The sequence below is a fragment of the Ranitomeya imitator genome, chromosome 1 (genome assembly GCF_032444005.1).
Source record: "Ranitomeya imitator isolate aRanImi1 chromosome 1, aRanImi1.pri, whole genome shotgun sequence".
Lineage (NCBI taxonomy): Eukaryota > Metazoa > Chordata > Amphibia > Anura > Dendrobatidae > Ranitomeya > Ranitomeya imitator.
This window is the reverse complement of record NC_091282.1, coordinates 1,131,036,904-1,131,058,332: the sequence shown is the minus strand read 5'-3', so window position 1 is coordinate 1,131,058,332 and position 21,429 is coordinate 1,131,036,904. Positions and strand designations below refer to the sequence as shown.

Below are 21,429 nucleotides of genomic sequence, written 5' to 3'. Positions count from 1 at the left end.
CAGTGTAAGTCTATGAGAGCCTTGTTCTGGCCTTATTCTAGCTCACACAGACTTAGGCCGGCTTCACACTCAGCATATGAAAATACGGTCCGTATATTACGGCCGTAATACGCTGAAAAGTCCCGAAAATAGTGGTCCGTAGCTCCTCCGTAGGCAGGGTGTGTCAGCGTTTTTTGCGCATGGCATCCTCCGTATGTAATCCGTATGGCATCCGTACTGCGTGGTTTTCTCGCAGGCTTGCAAAACCAACATACCGCTATAGAAGTGATCCATGTGTCCCAAAAAGAAAAAAATATATATATATACTGTCTATATATGTATATATAGATATATCAGTAGACACATATATGTATCTATATTAATATTTTTTCCAGCGCTATACAGCTTGAAAGCCGGTAATTCAATTACCAGCTTTTTCTTTCTCCTTCCTAAAACCCGACATGATTTGAGACATGGTTTACATACAGTAAACCATGTCTTCTCTCCTTTTTTTTTTGCAGATTCCACACTACTAATGTCAGTAGTGTGTATCTGCAAAATTTGGCCGTTCTATCTACTAAATTAAAGGGTTAAATGGCGGAAAAAATTAGCGTGGGCTCCCGCGCAATTTTCTCCGCCAGAGCAGTAAAGCCAGTGACTGAGGGCAGATACTAATAGCCTGGAGAGGGTCCACGGTTATTGGCCCCCCCCCGGCTAAAAACACCTGCCCCCAGCCACCCCAGAAAAGGCACATCTGGAAGATGCGCCTATTCTGGCACTTGGCCACTCTCTTCCCATTCCCGTGTAGCGGTGGGATATGGGGTAATGAAGGGTTAATGCCACCTTGCTATTGTAAGGCGACATTAAGCCAAATTAATAATGGAGAGGCGTCAATTATGACACCTATCCATTATTAATCCAATTGTAGTAAAGGGTTAAATAAAACACAAACACATTATTTAAAATTATTTTAATGAAATAAAAACAATGGTTGTTGGAGTATTTTATTCTACGCCCAATCCAGTCACTGAAGACCCTCGTTCTGTAAGTAAAAAAACATAATAAACCAACAATATCCTTACCTTCCGCAGATCGGTAACGTCCAACGATGTAAATCCATCTGAAGGGGTTAAAATATTTTGCAGCCACGTGCTTTGCTAATGCAATGATGCTCATGGCTGCAAAAACCCCGGAAAACGAAGGTAAAGTAGGTCAATGACCTATATTTAGCTTCATTTGTGGTGAGGCGCCCTCTGCTGGCTGTTCCTAGATCGTGGGAACTTTCCTAGAAAGCTCTCAGGCTTTCTAGGTAAGTTCCCACGATCTATGAACAGCCAGCAGAGGGCGCCTCACCACAAATGAAGCTAAATATAGATCATTGACCTATATTTAGCTTCATTCCCCTGGGTTTTGCAGCAAGGAGCAGCCTGCATTAGCGGAACTCCTTGCTGCAAAATATTTTAACCCCTTCAGATGGATTTACATCGTTGGACTTTACAGATCTGCGGAAGGTAAGTATATTGTTGGTTTATTATGTTTTTTCTTTCACAGAACGAGGGTTTTCAGTGATTGGATTGGGCGTTAAATAAAATATTACAACAACCTTTTTTTTTATTTCATTAAAATAATTTTTAATAATGTGTGTGTTTTTTTTAACCGTTTCATTCAATTGGATTAATAATGGATAGGTGTCATAATTGACGCCTCTCCATTATTAATTAGGCTTAATGTCACCTTACAATAGCATGGTGGCATTAACCCTTCATTACCCGATATCCCACCGCTACACGGGAATGGGAAGAGAGTGGCCAAGTGCCAGAATAGGCGCATCTTCCAGTTGTGCCTTTTCTGGGGTGGCTGGGGGCAGGTGTTTTTAGCCAGGGGGGGGCCAATAACCGTGGACCCTCTCCAGGCTATTAATATCTGCCCTCAGTCACTGGCTTTACTACTCTGGCGGAGAAAATTGCGCAGGAGCCCACGCCAATTTTTTCCGCCAGTTAACACTTTAATTTAGTAGATAGAACGGCCAAATTTTGCAGATACACACTACTGACATTAGTAGTGTGGAATCTGCAAAAAAAATGGAGAGAAGACATGGTTTACTGTATGTAAACCATGTCTCAAATCATGTCGGGTTTTAGGAAGGAGAAAGAAAAAGTTGTTGGTCTTTATATAGAGATTATTTTCAGTAACATCGCTGTCATCTGCTGAGGTTCTCCTCCAATATTCGGGTGCCTCACAGAATTGTAATCACAGTTACCTGGTTAGGGGCCCACTCAGAAGCTTCACTCCCCCTGAACCAAAACCCTAGCTACACCTCTGGGGAGAGGCAAGTATTTCAAACAGTTTAAAGCACGATGAGGGGTGGGAGGTGTCCCCGACTCACAGGTCCCATAGAGTGCCGGTGTCCCCGACAGGACTCGGGTGGTGACGCCGTCACTGGCTGGAGTGGTGTCATTAATATAAGTTCCCTGCCCTAGTACAATAGTCACCAGCCACTGTCTTCAGCTGTTCCCAATGCCGCTCTGGTTCCAATCCGCCATCTTGTGACTGCAGCTTCTGATTGATGGGAAATCAGAGGTAACAGTCACAAGCTCTCAGTGTAAGTCTATGAGAGCCTTGTTCTGGCCTTATTCTAGCTCACACAGACTTAGGCCGGCTTCACACTCAGCATATGAAAATACGGTCCGTATATTACGGCCGTAATACGCTGAAAAGTCCCGAAAATAGTGGTCCGTAGCTCCTCCGTAGGCAGGGTGTGTCAGCGTTTTTTGCGCATGGCATCCTCCGTATGTAATCCGTATGGCATCCGTACTGCGTAGTTTTCTTGCAGGCTTGCAAAACCAACATACCGCTATAGAAATGATCCATGTGTCCCAAAAAGAAAAAAATATATATATATACTGTATATGTATGTATGTATGTATGTATGTATGTATGTATGTATGTATGTATGTATAATATATATATATATATATATATATATCAGTAGACACATATGTATATATATTAATATTTTTTCCAGCGCTATACCGGCTTTTTCTTTCTCCTTCCTAAACCCGACATGATTTGAGACATGGTTTACATACAGTAAACCAGGTCTTCTCTCCTTTTTTTTTTGCAGATTCCACACTACTAATGTCAGTAGTGTGTATCTGCAAAATTTGGCCGTTCTATCTACTAAATTAAAGGGTTAAATGGCGGAAAAAATTGGCGTGGGCTCCCGCACAATTTTCTCTGCCAGAGTAGTAAAGCCAGTGACTGAGGGCAGATATTAATAGCCTGGAGAGGGTCCACGGTTATTGCCCCCCCCCCCGGCTAAAAACACCTGCCCCCAGCCACCCCAGAAAAGGTGAAGCTAAATATAGGTCATTGACCTACTTTACCTTCATTCCCCGGGGTTTTTGCAGCCATGAGCATCATTGCATTAGCAAAGCACGTGGCTGCAAAATATTTTAACCCCTTCAGATGGATTTACATCGTTGGACGTTACAGATCTGCGGAGGGTAAGGATATTGTTGGTTTATTATGTTTTTTTACTTACAGAACGAGGGTCTTCAGTGACTGGATTGGGCGTAGAATAAAATACTCCAACAACCATTGTTTTTATTTCATTAAAATAATTTTAAATAATGTGTTTGTGTTTTATTTAACCCTTTCATTCAATTGGATTAATAATGGATAGGTGTCATAATTGACGCCTCTCCATTATTAATTAGGCTTAATGTCACCTTACAATAGCAAGGTGGCATTAACCTTTCATTACCCCATATCCCACCGCTACACGGGAATGGGAAGAGAGTGGCCAAGTACCAGAATAGGCGCATCTTCCAGATGTGCCTTTTCTGGGGTGGCTGGGGGCAGGTGTTTTTAGCCGGAGGGGGGGGGGGCAATAACCATGGACCCTCTCCAGGCTATCAATATCTGCCCTCAGTCACTGGCTTTACTACTCTGGCGGAGAAAATTATGCGGGAGCCCACGCCAATTTTTTCCGCCATTTAACCCTTTAATTTAGTAGATAGAACGGCCAAATTTTGCAGATACACACTACTAACATTAGTAGTGTGGAATCTGCAAAAAAAAAAAGGAGAGAAGACATGGTTTACTGTATGTAAACCATGTCTCAAATCATGTCGGGTTTAGGAAGGAGAAAGAAAAAGCCGGTAATTGAATTACCGGCTTTCAAGCTGTATAGCGCTGGAATAAATATTAATATATATACATATATGTGTCTCACTGACATTATATATATATATATATATACCTATTCTATGTGTACACATTTATTCTACCTATTGGACTGTAAGCTGTCAGTGTGATTTTACTGTACACCGCACTGAATTGCCGGCTTTTCTCTCTAACAGCGCTGCGTATTTCTCGCAAGTCACACTGCTTGTCCGTGTGTAATCCGTATTTTTCACGCTTCCATAGACTTTCATTGGCGTATTTCTTGCGCAGTACGGTGACAAACGCAGCATGCTGCGATTTTGTACGGCCGTAGAAAGCCGTATAATACTGATCAGTAAAATACGGCAGATAGGAGCAGGGGCCTAGAGAATAATTGTGCCGTATTTTTTGCGAGTTTTACGGACGTAGTTTCTGCGCTCTTACGTCCGTAAAACTCGCAAGTGTGAAGCCGGCCTTAGACTGAGTAGTAACTTCTGGATGGCCCAGCAAACACTCGAGCGATCCGGCAGGTCAGACCGGAGTGGTGCCAGCAACATATGAAGATGGCAGCTGGTGGGTATTATATTAGGGGAAGGGAAATTAGATTAGTGGCACCACTCCAGTGGTAAAATAAAAAAAATAAAAAACACTGGAGTGGTGCTTTAAAAACATAACCAAGGTGTTCTAGTGGTGACAGAAAGCTAGTTGTTGCCTCTCTTGTCCCTTATACTAGAGATCTTAATGAATGCACTAAGAGCCTTACTTATAAATGTCTGGGAATAACATGGGTCATTAGTGATAACCAATCACAAGGAGTCGAAGTGTGGAAAAATAGTGGAGTTGTAGCCTTGGCTCAGCTGCTCGTCAGCCCTGTCAACAAACTCCTTTTGTTTGGAGAATAACCATAAAGGCTAGTGTGAACCAGCCTCTCTCATATACGTGGCTACCTGACCCCCTCAGAACTGAAAAATTCTAGCATCTATGCTCCAAAATATTATATCCTTCTAAAACAGCAATTTGGGACCAATTTTATAATAAAGCGGAGGTCTCATGAAGACAAGCCCTGTCTATATGCCCTACCAGAAGTCACAGAGGGGTCCCCTAGTCAGGATCCATCTGTATGAGCCAGAACGGAGCCTCTAATGGACTTGACCCATCTTTGTATAACCAGATTAGTCAGTGATGTAAGTGAGCGCCACGTTATACCACGTTTTATCTGAAGTGGCCCCTGAAAAGGACATGCCTGGCTGGTAGTGGCTTTACTGGGTAACATTAGTAACTAGAGAGGGATTTCTACATGCTCACAAGATGGTTTTTTGTCGTGCCCTCATACTTTCGGTCATGATGCCCATGGACAGACAGAAGGACAGACAGAAGGACAGATATGCGCACACTGCAATGAATGGCCGCTGATACAAATCTGCGGGTCCAGAACTGAATCTATGTAATCAGCCCGTTCATTTCTTGCTAGATTCGCTTGCTTTGCTCAGCTGCATTTCCAGTTTTCACGTGCACATCACATTCCTAAATTGCATGGGATTAGGATGTTAAGTCTGGATTTCTAAAGTGTAAACAAGCATTTTGTGGATGCAGCTTTTCAGCAAATACATTTATTTTCCATTTTTGAGCCGCTTTTGTAACGCAGGAAGCAGCGGATATTTCTGACATTGCAGGTGGAAATGTGGGACGCCAAGACCAATCAAGGTGATAGACAGGAAGCAACGCACATAGTAAAGAAGTCTCTGCGGTGGGAAAAATGGTCACACCCGAATACATTAGACGATACACATCACACTGATCTGTCGATTTATTTCTGTCAGCTGCTGATACTAAAAAAACCATACTCCAACCAGAAAGGGTCACTTCCGTCCATCTGTCTGTCACGGATATTCATTGGTCGCGGCCTCTGTCTGTCATGGAAATCCAAGTCGCTGATTGGTCGCGACAAAACAGCCACGACCAATCAGCGACTGGCACAGTCCGGAAGAAAATGGCCGTTCCTTCCTCCCCGCAGTCAGCGCCCGGCGCCCGCATACTCCCCTCCGGTCAGCGCTCACACAGGGTTAATGGCAGCGTTGACCGCGGTGTAACGCACTCGGTTAACGCTGCTATTAACCCTGTGTGACCAACTTTTTACTATTCATGCTGCCTATGCAGCATGAATAGTAAAAAGATTTAATGTTAAAAATAATTTAAAAAAATAAAAAATCGTTATATACTCACCGTCCATCGGCCCCTCGGATCCACAACAGGCCTTTCCCGCTTGCGACGCTCCGGTAACCAGTCCATGCTGCGATCTCGCGAGATAATGACGTAGCGGTGTCGCAAGACCGCTACGTCATCATCTCGTGAGACCGCAATGCACTCTTCAGACCGGAGCGCGCGACGAGCGTCGTTAACCGCTTCGATCCGGGGGCCAATGGAGGGTGAGTATATCCCTATTTTTTTATTTTAATTCTTTTTTTTTTTTTTTAACAGGGATATGGTGCCCACAATGCTATAGATTGCGTGGGCTGTGCAATATACTACGTGGGCTGTGCAATATGCTACGTGGCTGGGCAATATGCTACGTGGGCTGGGCAATGTGCTACGTGGGCTGGGCAATATGCTACGGGGGCCGCGCAATATGCTACGCGGGCCGCGCAATGTACTGCGCAGGCCGCGCAATGTACTGCGTGGGCCCAGTATATATATATATATATATATATATATATATATATATATATATATATATATATATATATATATATATATATATATATATATATATATATATGTATATGTATGTGTATGTGTATGTGTATATATATATATATATATATATATATATATATATATATATATATATATATATATATATATATATATATATATATATAGTGCACGTATCAAATCATTATGTAGCAGGTCACTCAATTTTATATAATATATGATACCCACAAGGACTCAATATATATTACAAGACCATATTGCACATATCAAAAAGTGCTTGTGCCAAAAAAATCTAACAAAAAAATCTAATGAACAGTGCATACAATGTGCATCTCATCAACAAAAATCAGGTATCTTAAGAAATCATTAAAGTGCATAATGTGCATAGGTTCCCCCCTGACGAAGGAACAGCGTTTCCGAAACGCGCGTCGGGGTGCACGGTATCAGGCTTTTGGCGGTCCCTGAACAACTCCCCCATTTTCATAAGTAAATGACTTGATGGCATTTACATATAGCACCTTAATATAGCACATTCTTCTATGCACATTATGCACTTTAATGATTTCTTAGGATACCTGATTTTTGTTGATGAGATGCACATTGTATGCACATTGTATGCACTTTTCATTAGATTCTTTGTTAGATGTTTTTGGCACAAGCACTTTTTGATATGTGCAATATGGTCTTGTAATATATATTGAGTCCTTGGGGGTTTCATATATTATATATAAGCTGGAGTGACCTGCTACATAACACACACATTTATGAAATATAATGGTTGTATATTTTAATGGTTTTCTATTGTCACTGAATAAATAAGCATATATATTTTAAATATTTCCTGTTGTGTTGGTCCTGGTCCTGGTTCTGATTGGATTATGGTTCTTTTCATCTCTTCTAGTGGCTTCACTATACTGCGTGCACATAGGGTGATCTCCTGGTATTTTAATAATTTTAATATTTTTATACATACTACGGGAATTTTTTTAATATAATACTGGGGTGTCGCTTCTGTGTTTTATTAACCAGCTGCTGATACTGTATAACGCCAGATCATATTAGCAGTGGGAGAAAATAGAGAATATACGAAAATGCTTCTATTTTTTTACCAATATAAAACCCATGTATTGCTTTCAAAAGTTCCTCACTTCAACAGCCATCTTCACTGATCACTTTCTATGTAAGCTAACCAGATGGCAGCCAGCAGGACTCAGAGCTAAGACCGTCTATGACGGACCCCACTGGTTTTAGGGCCAAGATGACAGTCAAGCTGCTGATACACAATACAGACAGAAAATGGAAATCCAGCAGACCCCATTACAGTGAACGGGGTCTATAAAATATCAGATCTGCTCACTAGATGGTAACATAGTATGAACCTAGACTCTGAAAGGAAGGCCTGAGCCAGCCATACTAAGGCAAGGTAAGCATGTCATCAGTGTTTGGTCAGGGGGTCCGTTCTTACCAGTAGTGTTTGGTCAGGGGGTCCGTTCTTAACATCAGTGTTTGGTCAGGGGGTCTGTTCTTACCATCAGTGTTTGGTCAGGGGGTCTGTTCTTAACATCAGTGTTTGGTCAGGGGGTCTGTTCTTACCATCAGTGTTTGGTCAGGGGGTCTGTTCTTAACATCAGTGTTTGGTCAGGGGGTCTGTTCTTACCATCAGTGTTTGGTCAGGGGGTCTGTTCTTACCATCAGTGTTTGGTCAGGGGGTCTGTTCTTACCATCAGTGTTTGGTCAGGGGGTCAGTTTTTACCATCAGTGTTTGGTCAGGGGGTCAGTTTTTACCATCAGTGTTTGGTCAGGGGGTCCGTTCCTACCATCAGTGTTTGGTCAGGGGGTCTGTTCTTAACATCAGTGTTTGGTCAGGGGGTCTGTTCTTACCATCAGTGTTTGGTCAGGGGGTCTGTTCTTACCATCAGTGTTTGGTCAGGGGGTCAGTTTTTACCATCAGTGTTTGGTCAGGGGGTCTGTTCTTACCATCAGTGTTTGGTCAGGGGGTCTGTTCTTAACATCAGTGTTTGGTCAGGGGGTCTGTTCTTACCATCAGTGTTTGGTCAGGGGGTCTGTTCTTACCATCAGTGTTTGGTCAGGGGGTCTGTTCTTACCATCAGTGTTTGGTCAGGGGGTCAGTTTTTACCATCAGTGTTTGGTCAGGGGGTCCGTTTTTACCATCAGTGTTTGGTCAGGGGGTCCGTTCTTACCATCAGTGTTTGGTCAGGGGGTCTGTTCTTAACATCAGTGTTTGGTCAGGGGGTCTGTTCTTACCATCAGTGTTTGGTCAGGGGGTCAGTTTTTACCATCAGTGTTTTTCACACACACACATACATACATATATATATATATATATATATATATATATATATATATATATATATATATATATATACACACATTACCAAGCTTCTCCTATACATTGCAATGTAAGAAGGTCCGTAAAAAACAGGGGCGTGTGATAAGACCTATAGACTATAGAGGTCTGAATGAGGCCTTAGGCTGCATCCAAGCCAAGGACAGGATGGCATCCAATTGGTACCAGGCTCCTGATGGTATCGTGGTAATCGCGTGTGTACAGAGCCATTATACAGGCACAAAGTGACAGGCAGACGTCACACTATCTTCTTATTGCCCGTTTTATAGAGCAAATGTTAATCTACGAGTCTACTCACATGGGCAAAATAAAAGAAACAGGACAAACTACTTTCATCTGTTTTGTGGATGGAAAATGACAAATGTTGTAGCAGGAGTCACTAAGGGCAGCCTGGCCGCACCCTTCTGCACATGGATGTAGTGGTATAGCGGTGAAAGGGACCGTACCGCAGTAAAAGTCACACCTGTGCACATGGATCACCTCTTCCAAGTGCATGGACACGCCCCCAGTGCATGGACACGCCCCCAGTGCACGGACACGCCCCCAGTGCACGGACACGCCCCCAGTGCACGGACACGCCCCCAGTGCACTGCCAGCCTGATTTGCATGTGGCTCCTACACTACATTTCTCATGATTGGCACATCTGATTTCTACAAACAAACAAAAAAATACCACTACTTTCTTATGTAAAAACCTGCTGACATGTTAATTTAAAATACAAATGTGACCTGCAAGTGTTTCATATTGCATCCCAATATGTAGTAGGTGCAATAATATTAGCAAATGCCTCCAATTAGAAATGTAGTATAGTTCTTCTGATTCACTACGTTACTTACCCCATGTGCAGGGTATTGAAGTAGCATGGGTATCCATGGTTACAACCACTCATAAAGAGACAGTTTGTTGTTAGTGGTCGTAACCATGTATATGTAAGCTACATCAATGACCTGCACATGGGGTAAGAGACATAAGTTATCAGAACTATACCACATTTCTAATTAAGAATATTTGCTATTTGCTAATATTATTATTACTACTATATATTGGGGTAGGATCTTGGAGATGGAAGTACCCCTTTAACCTTTCATAGCAGTAGTCTTGCATAGTTCACTTTCATGCCTAAAAGACAAATACGGCCTGCAAAACACGGTGGGTAAATGCACCCTGGGGTACACATGCAATATCGATCGTATACTGATGAAGCTTACTCTGCAATATGTCAGCACTACAGATCTGTGTACAGAACATTTATTAATACACTTGTGTGAAACAAGGGTGTCTTCCAGAAATAGCGCCACTTTTGTGTATGGGCTGTGTCTGGTACTGCAGTTCATCCCCAATTCACTTGTCACCAAACAAATTACCGTTAATAGCACACTTATTTCTCCTGAAACTGAATTATTATAATCCCACACTGGCTGAATCAATGATAATTGTATTTTTAGCTAATCCATCCCTTTTACTGGCACCAACAGTGATGCAGCCCCTCCTTGTAGTCAATCATCACTGCATTCATTTTGGGCAGTTTAAACAGGAATTGATCATGAACAAACATTTTTTTTTTTTTTAACAATGTCGGTAAAAGTGAAACAATATAAATTTAAAAGAAAAGAAAAAAACAATTACCGTATTAATAACTTGTGGAAAGTTACTAAAAATTCAGCACAAAAAAAAAAAAAACTTTTAGATCACAAAACAAAAAAAAACTTAATATCATTGCTCTCTTCGCTTGAGACTACAAGACACAACCGCATCGTTCTTGGTGATCAACTTCATCTACGGATCCAACAAAAAGAGTCACCATGTTGCTACAGGGGTAAAGGAAGAGCGCATGGCTCCCTCCTTTTGTTCTTTCCACCTGACCATGTGGAAGACGGTTAATGCCTCTTTACTTAGGTCTTGAAGCATGAGCTTAAAAAAAATAAGTAAAATGATTTTTATTTCTTTTGCCAGCTTTCCGGATTGTGTCCACCGGTAGCAGCACATACTATAAACTGGCACAGCCCTTTCTTTTTTTAGAATTTGTAATTTTAGAAAGGAGGTGACAAGTGATCAGCCCGACATTATTTGCAATTTTATAAAAAGATAACAAGGGTGTTAAATGTTCATTTATATCTCAATCTTAAAATCCACCTATAGCAAACACTTCCCTCCCAGAGCCCTGTTTACATACAGCTGATTGACGAGCTTACAAAAGGTGTATTTTTCCTCACTTGCTTAGCATGAGAACATCTCAGTCCGACCTGCGCTCAGTTTTCTGCACGCAAATGATTTATAAGAAAATCTATGGCTGGATACAAAGCGTGCAAAACCACACAAAATAAAACAAAGTGGTGAAAGAGGAAAGTAAAGTTCCTATCAAATTATAAGCAGCCACACACCTTCGCCATCACCCACCCTACACCCCCTTCCATACACCTTCGCCATCACCCTACACCCTTCCATACACCCTCGCCATCACCCTACACCCCCCTTCCTTACACCTTCGCCATCACCCTACAACCCCTTCCATACACCTTCGCCATTACCCTACAACCCCTTCCATACATCCTCGCCATCATCCTACAGCCCCTTCCATACACCTTCGCCATCATCCTACAGCCCCTTCCATACACCTTCGCCATCATCCTACAGCCCCTTCCTTACACCTTCACCATCACCCTACACCCCCTTCCATACACCTTCGCCATCACCCTACAATCCCTTCCTTACACACTCACCATCACCCTACACCCCCTTCCATACACCTTCGCCATCACCCTACACCCCCTTCCTTACACACTCACCATCACCCTACAACCCATTACATACACCTTCGCCATCACCCTACACCCTTCCATACACCGTCGCCATCACCCTACACCCCCTTCCATACACCCTCGCTTTGTTTAGCGTGCTTGTATATGTATTCAAAAGTAGAGAGGGGATTAAGCAGCTGCGGGACCTCTAGAGCAGCGACATATCTCCCAAGAGAGCAAAAGCGTCAAACACCAAACATTCTCCCCCCACCTGTCATAAACCAGTCCGAGACTGTCATACACATTGGATAGTACCAGTAAATTTGGATGACTTTTCTTTTGAAGGGATATTTCCAAAATCTGGGTTTCCAGAACCTCAATGATCAGGATCACAGGGAGGCCTGGTGGTAGGATCCCCAGCAATCAGCAAGTTAATTGATAGAGTGTAGATCTGGGGATCTTGGTCTGATCACAGACTGCAATGTATGGACTGGCCATGGGTCTCCCAACCAGTGCTTGACAGCTACATAGAAACATATCAAGTGGCCATGCTCTGGTCGGGAGACCCATGGCCAGTCCGTGATTAAACAGAGATCCACGGACATGTGCGTGAGCCCTAACTTGTCATTCTGGGAATAAAACTTTAACGTGCACAAGTTCTTTATAGAGTTATTCTGGATCCTCACACTTCTGTATCAGGAGACGAGTGGAGATAGCAATGTTACATCTACCGATAGCTAGGAGAATGCATGTACTATGTACCTATCATATTACAACAGGACAGATGCACTGTTATAAGAAAAAAAAGAAAGAAAATGACGGCATGCCACATTAGAGACCCCAATGGTTGAAGACCGACCAGACCAACTTATGACACCCGGTCAGGTTGTGTAGTCCCTCTGAGAATGTTGCATGTTGCGCTTAACTTCCCGTCTGGAGTCAATCGAATCCTCAAAATCATGAATTTTCAAAGCAATCTGAATAAGTATGGTTCTCCCACATAAATACAATAATTCTGGCATGGTCTCTAAAAGTGGACAAGTAAAACATACCTAGAGGCCTCCTCTTTAGCCTGTTCATGTTCTGCACCTGGAAATGTGTCTCGAAGTCCTCGTCAATGGTCTGTCCTAGAGAAAGCAGGCTCACCCTTCTCATCCTCAGGAGCCTGGGAGCACTTTCACGCAAGGTGCTCCCTACATCCAAGACCACTTCACCCGAAAAGGAGGAGGGTACTACTACCCTTTTTAGGAACTCCATGTCCCATCACATCACTGACAGCTAAAGTACAACGCTCCCGCAGCCAGGGCACGGTTAGGTGTATGCTCAGCTTCCTTGAAATAACATTAAGGTGGACTAACCCGGCTTACTTTACATAGTGATGTCATGTGAACCTGGGTGGTGCCAGACGTGAACAGGTCAACAAGCCAGCTGTTATGGAGCAGATCCTCCACAGTATTTACTGTACAAACTGATAAAAGCCGCAGATAACACACTCATAAAATAACTGCAATGTGCTTCATAAAACACCACAACTCCATAGCTGCCTGTTGCCTCCACACTGTACAAAATAACCAAAATTAGCCGCGCAGATAGGGCAAAGTGCCAGGAGAACTGGAGCTAGATAAGGCCTGAAGGCAGGGAGGAGTAATAGTCTGCAGCAGGAGATAAGTCTTATCACCTCCACACTACCACACAGGGCAAAGAGCTCCTAGGACATGGGTACAGAGCTCCCCCTAAGGCCTCAGAAGATGAAGGAGCACCACGTACCCCAATAATCCACCCAGATAAATCACGTCCAAACCCAAAAACACTCAATGGCAGCAAAGTGTGCGGCTTTGTGGCTGCCATCACATTAGTGTGTAGGCATGATAATAATCACTCATGGAAAAAGCAATACAATATTAGTAGCAAAAAGAAAACATTGTGGCAGGAAGGGAATGTGCAGGCATTGCAGGACCTTAGGTATCCATGGTTACGGCCACTAGCAACTAGCTGTCACTATATCAGTGGTCGTAACTATGGATACCTGAGCTACGGCAATACCTGCACATGAGGAAAGAGAAATAGAGAATCAGAAAAATGATGCTCCATTTGTAATTGGAGGTATTTGCTAATATTATTATTACACCTACTACCGTATATTATTGGGATAGGATCTTGAGATGGGAATACCCCTGTAAAGTTCTATTAAAACATTCACCAGCTCTAAACCCAACAGCTCCTCCAGGGTGCCGGAGTAATAAATGTGGCGCATCTTACAGCAGTCGGGCGGAACCGCAAGAAATGTACCCCAGTAAGGGGTCTTTAATATTTCCAACACTTTGCCCTACTGTGGGGAGAGCCAGGAAAAATATAGGCGCATGGGCACTTGTGTTATAGGCTCTGCCAGCAGTAGGGCCGCTCAAAGTGCGCAGGCGTGACATTTTGCCCGGGTATGTGAATGACGCAGGAGACATCATCCACAACAACCAAAGCCGGAGGACGGCGATCAGAAGGGATAGAGAAGCTGGGAGGTGGGATAGTAGTCTAAGCAAGGACACCTATTGGACCGGACATGCAGGATTTACATAGAGCGCTGAAGTTTCAGAAGATTTTTGGGGGGCATACAGGGGGTTATATACCCCTTTAATCAGCGCGTGTGCTGCATTCCATAAAGGTGCTGGTCTTAGTTCAGACATGAAAAAATTGGTGACAGGTTGGAAACCAGACAAAGGCCATCAGTTAATAGGGTCTGTCAGGTGGCAGCGGTGTACGACATAGAGGGGGTCCGGCATGTGCGTTATATTTGTATTCAATTTCCTACAACAGAGCAGAAATACTGTAATAAAAAAATCCTATGTGAACAGAGACCAAAAGGTGCAATGACCGTTCACCAGAAGATGGATTGTCCAACCACCAATCTCCTCCTGTCTATTGTGAACGGCCACCGTAAAAATATTCACCATAAAACGAATTCAGCAGGGCTGAACAAACACATTGTGCCGCTGTCATCCATCATCATCCTCCCCACTAATGAAATTTCTTAAGCACAGAAATCTTGCATCAATGAAAACATGTTTATTTAGTAAAAGCCTTTGCCCTGCAAGGAGCGGCCCCAGAAGAATGGCTTGGAACAAGAACGTGAAGGCTGGTGTGGAAACCGGCTTCATTAGAACTTCGTGTAGGACAAAAACTACGAAAGACAACTAAAGATGCATGTCAGAGTCCTAAAAATGTTATGTCCTGGAAATGGCCATCTGTAGGTCACCAGTGCCCCCCTCAATGTCCCGTCTTCATAATTCACAGCTCCTTCAGGGTCTAAGCCGCACAGACTACACATAAAAGTAAAAGTTCTCCATTTAAGTTACCAATATGTAATGGTCGGCGAAATTATTACAACTGCGACTGGATGTTGTAGGAAGAATCAGGAGAAACAATACAGTAGGTTGGTCGCATCCATTAATAATATGAGGGGAGAAAAAAAGTAATATCAGCATGTACGTCACCGCCGATTTATTCACCATCTTCTAATATATCCAATACAGATGAATCAGTAACACATGGGTGAAGCCTATTCGGGTGTGCACACAACTTCATTTTCAGGGGGATTTTGCCCTTAACAAAATGCAGAGAAGAATGACCATCTGCAGTGCAATGTCACAATGACTTGCGATTAAATGAAGCTCAGAGAGACATATGCACAGCTTCAGGCTTCGAAAGCCATGAGGCGGCTGAGAACTGACAAGACCCATTCTCCAAACCACAAACTAGTTTATGTAAACAGAAAAAAAAACAAAAAAAACACGTCGGTGACAAAGATGATGCAAGCACGACCAAAAACATATTTCAGGAGAAACACAAGCCGGCGTTTTCCTGTGGCGTCTTCTGTCTAAGAAACACGGCAAAGTACGCCGCCGTGGTCTAAAAGACGCCATATGCACATGCCCCGAGAACTCAGCAATAATCTGTCCAGGATTTTGAAACATTTGGGAACAAACAACAAAAACTGATGCCGATGCTTCATCAATTCTTAGATTTTATCTACTACCATCAACTACATTCACATGATGGCTGCAGACAATCTCTGCCGTGAGCAAGCTTATGTTAGCATCACCACTGGAGGCCAAAGATTGGCTGCAGGGGTCATGTGGATGAAGGTGATGCCATTTTTATATATTATTTCTAAACACTCTCTTTTTCGGTGATTACTTTGTATCTCCCTTCATACTGCACCCACACACAAATGATACACCATTTGAAAGGCAAAATTGCCCCCTTCAGCAAGAAAATAGCCGAACAAACCACACATCCATGATGTGATCACAAAATACAGTTTAAACATTAATTTTCATAAACCTGCAGTAAATAAAAATGATCTGCATGTGGTACCACACTACCACAAAGCCGCTTACAGACATCGCAAACAAATCCTAACATTTGCCTTGAGGGCTTGCCAAACTCCTTGCCCAGCAGATTTCAGGCACATTGGAGGATTGCACACTTCACTGCAGGTGAGTCACATATGCAAACACATTTGTAAAAATGCACTGCCTATTCAATTGCACACTTGCTCCGTTTATACTCCACAGACACACAAATTATACACCATTTCAAAGGTCAAATTACCTGCAGGTGGCATTTGCCTTGGGGTCTTTCCAGCTTGCCTAAGTGCTTGCCCAACCTATTATAGGTAAATTCGAGGATTGCACACTTCACTGCAGGTGAGTCACATATGCAAACACATTTGTAAATATGCACTGCTTTTCCAGTGATTACTTCGCCTCCCCCCCACACAGAAATGGTGAGTCACATATGCAAATATTTGCAAACATGCACTGCTTTTTCGGTGATTACTTCGCCCCACACACACAAATAAAGGTACCGTCACATTTAGCGACGCTGCAGCGATCTAGACAATGATGCCGATCGCTGCAGCGTCGCTGTGTGGTCGCTGGAGAGCTGTCACACAGACAGCTCTCCAGCAACCAACTATGCGAAGTCCCCTGGTAACCAGGGTAAACATCGGGTTACTAAGTGCAGTAGTAACTCGATGTTTACCCTGGTTACCAATGTAAATGTAAAAAACAAACAAACACTACATACTTACATTCCGGTGTCTATCGCGTCCCCCGGCGTTCTGCTTCCTGCACTGTGAGCGCCGGCTGGCCGTAAAGCAGAGCGGTGACGTCACCGCTGTGCTTTACGGCCGACCAGCGCTGACAGTGCAGGGAAGCAGAGCGCCGAGGGACAGACTCTGGAATGTAAGTATGTAGTGTTTGGTTTTTTTTTACATTTACACTGGTAACCAGGGTAAACATCGGGTTACTAAGAGCGGCCCTGAGCTTCGTAATCCGATGTTTACCCTGGTTACCAGTGAAGACATCGCTGAATCGGCGTCACACACGCCGATTCAGCGATGTCTGCGGGAGATCCAGCGACGAAATAAAGTTCTGGCCTTTCTGCTCCGATCAACGATGTCACAGCAGGATCCAGATCGCTGCTATCGCTATCCAGGACGCTGCAACGTCACGGATCGCTAGCGATATCGTTGTTAAATTGTTCAGTGTGAAGGTACCTTAATACACCATTTGAAAGATAAACTTGCCCCCTTCAACAAGAAAAGACACAAACCATCCACACATTTACGATTTGATCAATAAATACAGTTTAAACATTCATTTTCAGAAACCTGCAGGAAAAAAAACAAATAACCTGCAGGTGGCACCACAACCTCGACATTTTTTTAGCCTCTATTTAACATATATAATTACCTCTCTGTGTTCATCATCTCATTAAATATATTAACATTTGACCAGGTTGATTTTCCTGAAATTGCCTGCGCCCCCGACGACCATAGTGCAAATATTTTGCATGGGCCAACTAGTAAGAAATTAAAGCCGGAATGGACAAGAGAGTTGGCAATGATAACTGAACGGGGATCATGCATTTTTTTTCCCCATGCTAAAACACCCCCTATGCTAAAACACCAGACACAGAAATACAGCAATAGGCCCCTAAGATCAGACTCAGGGGCTGACTCATAACATGTGGGAGTTTATGCAGTGCAGGTGCTCTATGGTATGCTCCAGACTTTGGTATGGCGTAACAGATGAAACCCGTCCTCAATTACGTATTCAACAGACTAGTCCGACATTAGCCAAGCTAATTATGAGGGTTCAGTTAGAAAATAACAAGGGGGGGGGATGGGCACGGGTGTGATAAAAAGGACCAGACAATATGGCAATTTTTCATTTACATTCCTGCAACTAATGAAACATACATGAGGCCTGGTGTCATCAGAAGCTTCCACTTTTCCCGTCAAGTCATTAACTCTATTCTCATTGATGAAAGGCTGTATCTAAATCCTCACTAAGGAGGACGCCTCGGAACAATCAAAGCAAAGTCTTCCCTTTTGTCCGATTGTAATTAGCGCAGTATTAGCAAGCAATTCCAGGCAGATCTGAATTTACATTTTTAAAGCCAAAAGAGAAGATGATGAGAACAATGGATAAGTTGATGTTATTAATTGCAATCACCGACTAACTCCCACAAACAGACTGGAAGCTGGGACACCATAATCTGTGCGGCAGACGGTAATTCAGACATAACAAGCTGTTTTACAGTACAGCAAGATGTGCAGCTAAACCAATCTGCTGGTTGCTTCCAAATAGTTATTTGTTAAAGTAGCACTTCCTCAGAATTGGGTATTGTGTATACGCTACATGGATTGAAATATTTACCGATCGCTGTCGTCTCCCGTTCCCAGCGCAGTACCAGTGCTCTTCTGCACCAAGTGACTGCAGCTCTGGCTAGGCGACTCACAGAATCTTCTGTATGGACCAGTAGTGACGTTTTCAATGCAAGTCTATGAGAGCCTCATAACAGTGTCAATAACTAAAAGCCTCCAAATAAAACAATAGATATGGGTAACAATGATCGATCAGACAGCAGACATCTCACCCAAACTCCCCCATACACAGGGCGCTCGGCTAGTTTCTTGTATGCTCTATGCGAAAGCTTCTACCAGACTTCTTTGGCATTCTGGTAGAGGTTTCTGGTTCTGAAGTCTGAAATCGGACTTGCCAGATCTTTCTCTCCACCTACATAATTTGTATGGCTTTAGTAGTGCCATCAAAGGTAATGAATGACAATGGTGTAGCGTTGAATCCCAAACGGTCACGAAAAAAAAAAATATCTACCCAGTTGGATTTTTGGTCACAAGTGACCCGTCTGCAATTAGGCATTTTCACAGAAATGTGACACTAATGCTTCTGTCAGAGAATTACTTTCTCACGACCCGTTCTGCAACTCCAGCCTAATCGTTGCTCGAAACTTTTGAAGTATGCCTTGGTTATTACCCATATTTTCATAGTGTTGAAAGACATTTCCAGATAAAATCTAGAGAGTGTCTGTAGAAGTTTTTGAATATCCCCTTAGGACAAAACCATATCTATATAAAATGTATAAATGAGGCTAAAGTTTTTTTTTTCCTAAAGACAAAATAAATTGACGGTCTACCCCCAGAAGCAGCCAATTCTTGTCTGACTAAAGGTACCTTCACACTAAGCGACGCTGCAGCGATACCGACAACGATGTTGATCGCTGCAGCGTCGCTGTTTGGTCGCTGGAGAGCTGTCACACAGACAGCTCTCCAGCGACCAAAGATGCCGGTAACCAGGGTGAACATCGGGTTACTAAGCGCAGGGCCGCGCTTAGTAACCCGATGTTTACCCTGGTTACCATCGTAAAAGTAAAAAAAACAAACACTACATACTTACCTTCGCTGTATGTCCCCGGCGCTCTGCTTTCCTGCACTGACTGTGAGCACAGCGGCCGGAAAGCAGAGCGGTGACGTCACCGCTGTGCTTTCCGGCTGGCCGGCGCTCACAGCCAGTGCAGAGAAGCAGAGCGCCGGGGACAGACACCGGAATGTAAGTATGTAGTGTTTGTTTTTTTTAAACTTTTACGCTGGTAACCAGGGTAAACATCGGGTTACTAAGCGCGGCATCGTTGGTCGCTGGAGAACTGTCTGTGTGACAGCTCTCCAGCGACCAAACAGCGACGCTGCAGCGATCGACATCGTTGTCGGTATCGCTGCAGCGTCGCTAGTGTGAAGGTACCTTAAGTCAGATGCGACATTCATTGATCATGAGCAGCACAGCAGGGGTAACAGAGGCCCCCTCACCGATTATCACGGTTGCAGATCATACATGGTTGCTGTTGTGCCTAGTACTGCTGATAGCCCTGTTTTCTTGATTAGGGCCAAAGCACAGCTACACATACAGAAAGGCCGCCATGCCTGCATAAGAACAGAGCCTCCGCCACGCCTGCAAAAGAAGAGAGCCGCCGCCAAGCCTATATAAGAGAGCCTCCGCCACGCCTGCATAAGAAGAGAGCCTCCGCCACGCCTGCATAAGAAGAGAGCCTCCGCCACGCCTGCATAAGAAGAGAGCCTCCGCCACGCCTGCATAAGAAGAGAGCCGCCGCCACGCCTATATAAGAGAGCCTCCGCCACGCCTGCATAAGAAGAGAGCCTCCGCCACGCCTGCATAAGAAGAGAGCCTCCACCACACCTGCAAAAGAAGAGAGCCTCCGCCACGCCTGCAAAATAAGAGAGCCTCCGCCACGCCTGCATAAGAAGAGAGCCTCCGCCACGCCTGCATAAGAAAGCCTCCGCCACGCCTGCATAAGAAGAGAGCCTCCGCCACGCCTGCATAAGAAGAGAGCCTCCGCCACGCCTGCATAAGAGAGCCTCCGCCACGCCTGCATAAGAAGAGAGCCTCCGCCACGCCTGCATAAGAAGAGAGATTCTGCCACGCCTGCATAAGAAGAGAGCCTCCGCCACGCCTGCATAAGAAGAGAGCCTCCGCCACGCCTGCATAAGAAGAGCCTCCGCCACGCCTGCATAAGAAGAGAGCCTCCGCCACGCCTGCATAAGAGCCTCCGCCACGCCTGCATAAGAGCCTCCGCCACGCCTGCATAAGAGCCTCCGCCACGCCTGCATAAGAAGAGAGCCTCCGCCACGCCTGCATAAGAGAGCCTCCGCCACACCTACATAAGAGCCGCCGCACGCCTGCATAAGAGCAGCCGCCATGCCTGCATAAGAGCCTCCGCCACGCCTGCGTAAGAAGAGAGCCTCCGCCACACCTGCATAAGAGAGCCTCCGCCACGCCTGCATAAGAGAGCCTCCGCCATGCCTGCATAAGAAGAGAGCCTCCGCCACACCTGCATAAGAGCCTCCGCCACGCCTGCATAAGAGAGCCTCCGCCACACCTACATAAGAGCCGCCGCACGCCTGCATAAGAGAGCTGCCGCCATGCCTGCATAAGAGCCTCCGCCACGCCTGCGTAAGAAGAGAGCCTCCGCCACGCCTGCATAAGAAGAGAGCCTCCACCACACCTGCAAAAGAAGAGAGCCTCCGCCACGCCTGCAAAAGAAGAGAGCCTCCGCCACGCCTGCATAAGAAGAGAGCCTCCGCCACGCCT

The 21,429-nt window shown here is 44.4% G+C and overlaps 1 protein-coding gene across 6 annotated transcripts in view; it reads right to left on the bottom strand.

Annotated features, from left to right (window-relative positions):
- FRYL (FRY like transcription coactivator) overlaps positions 1-21,429 on the bottom strand; it is a 409,884-nt gene that overhangs the window by 284,398 nt on the left and 104,057 nt on the right. For 2 of the 6 annotated variants that reach the window (XM_069744489.1, XM_069744491.1), the window contains exon 1: positions 13,018-13,248. The exons of 2 other annotated variants lie outside the window; for them this stretch is intronic. In XM_069744489.1, coding sequence (XP_069600590.1) covers positions 13,018-13,222 — 205 coding nt within the window. In that variant the 5' untranslated portion in view covers positions 13,223-13,248. Of the gene's footprint in view, positions 1-13,017; positions 13,249-21,429 lie in introns of those variants that run through there. 2 more of the 6 variants (XM_069744490.1, XM_069744496.1) reach the window with 1 other exon arrangement.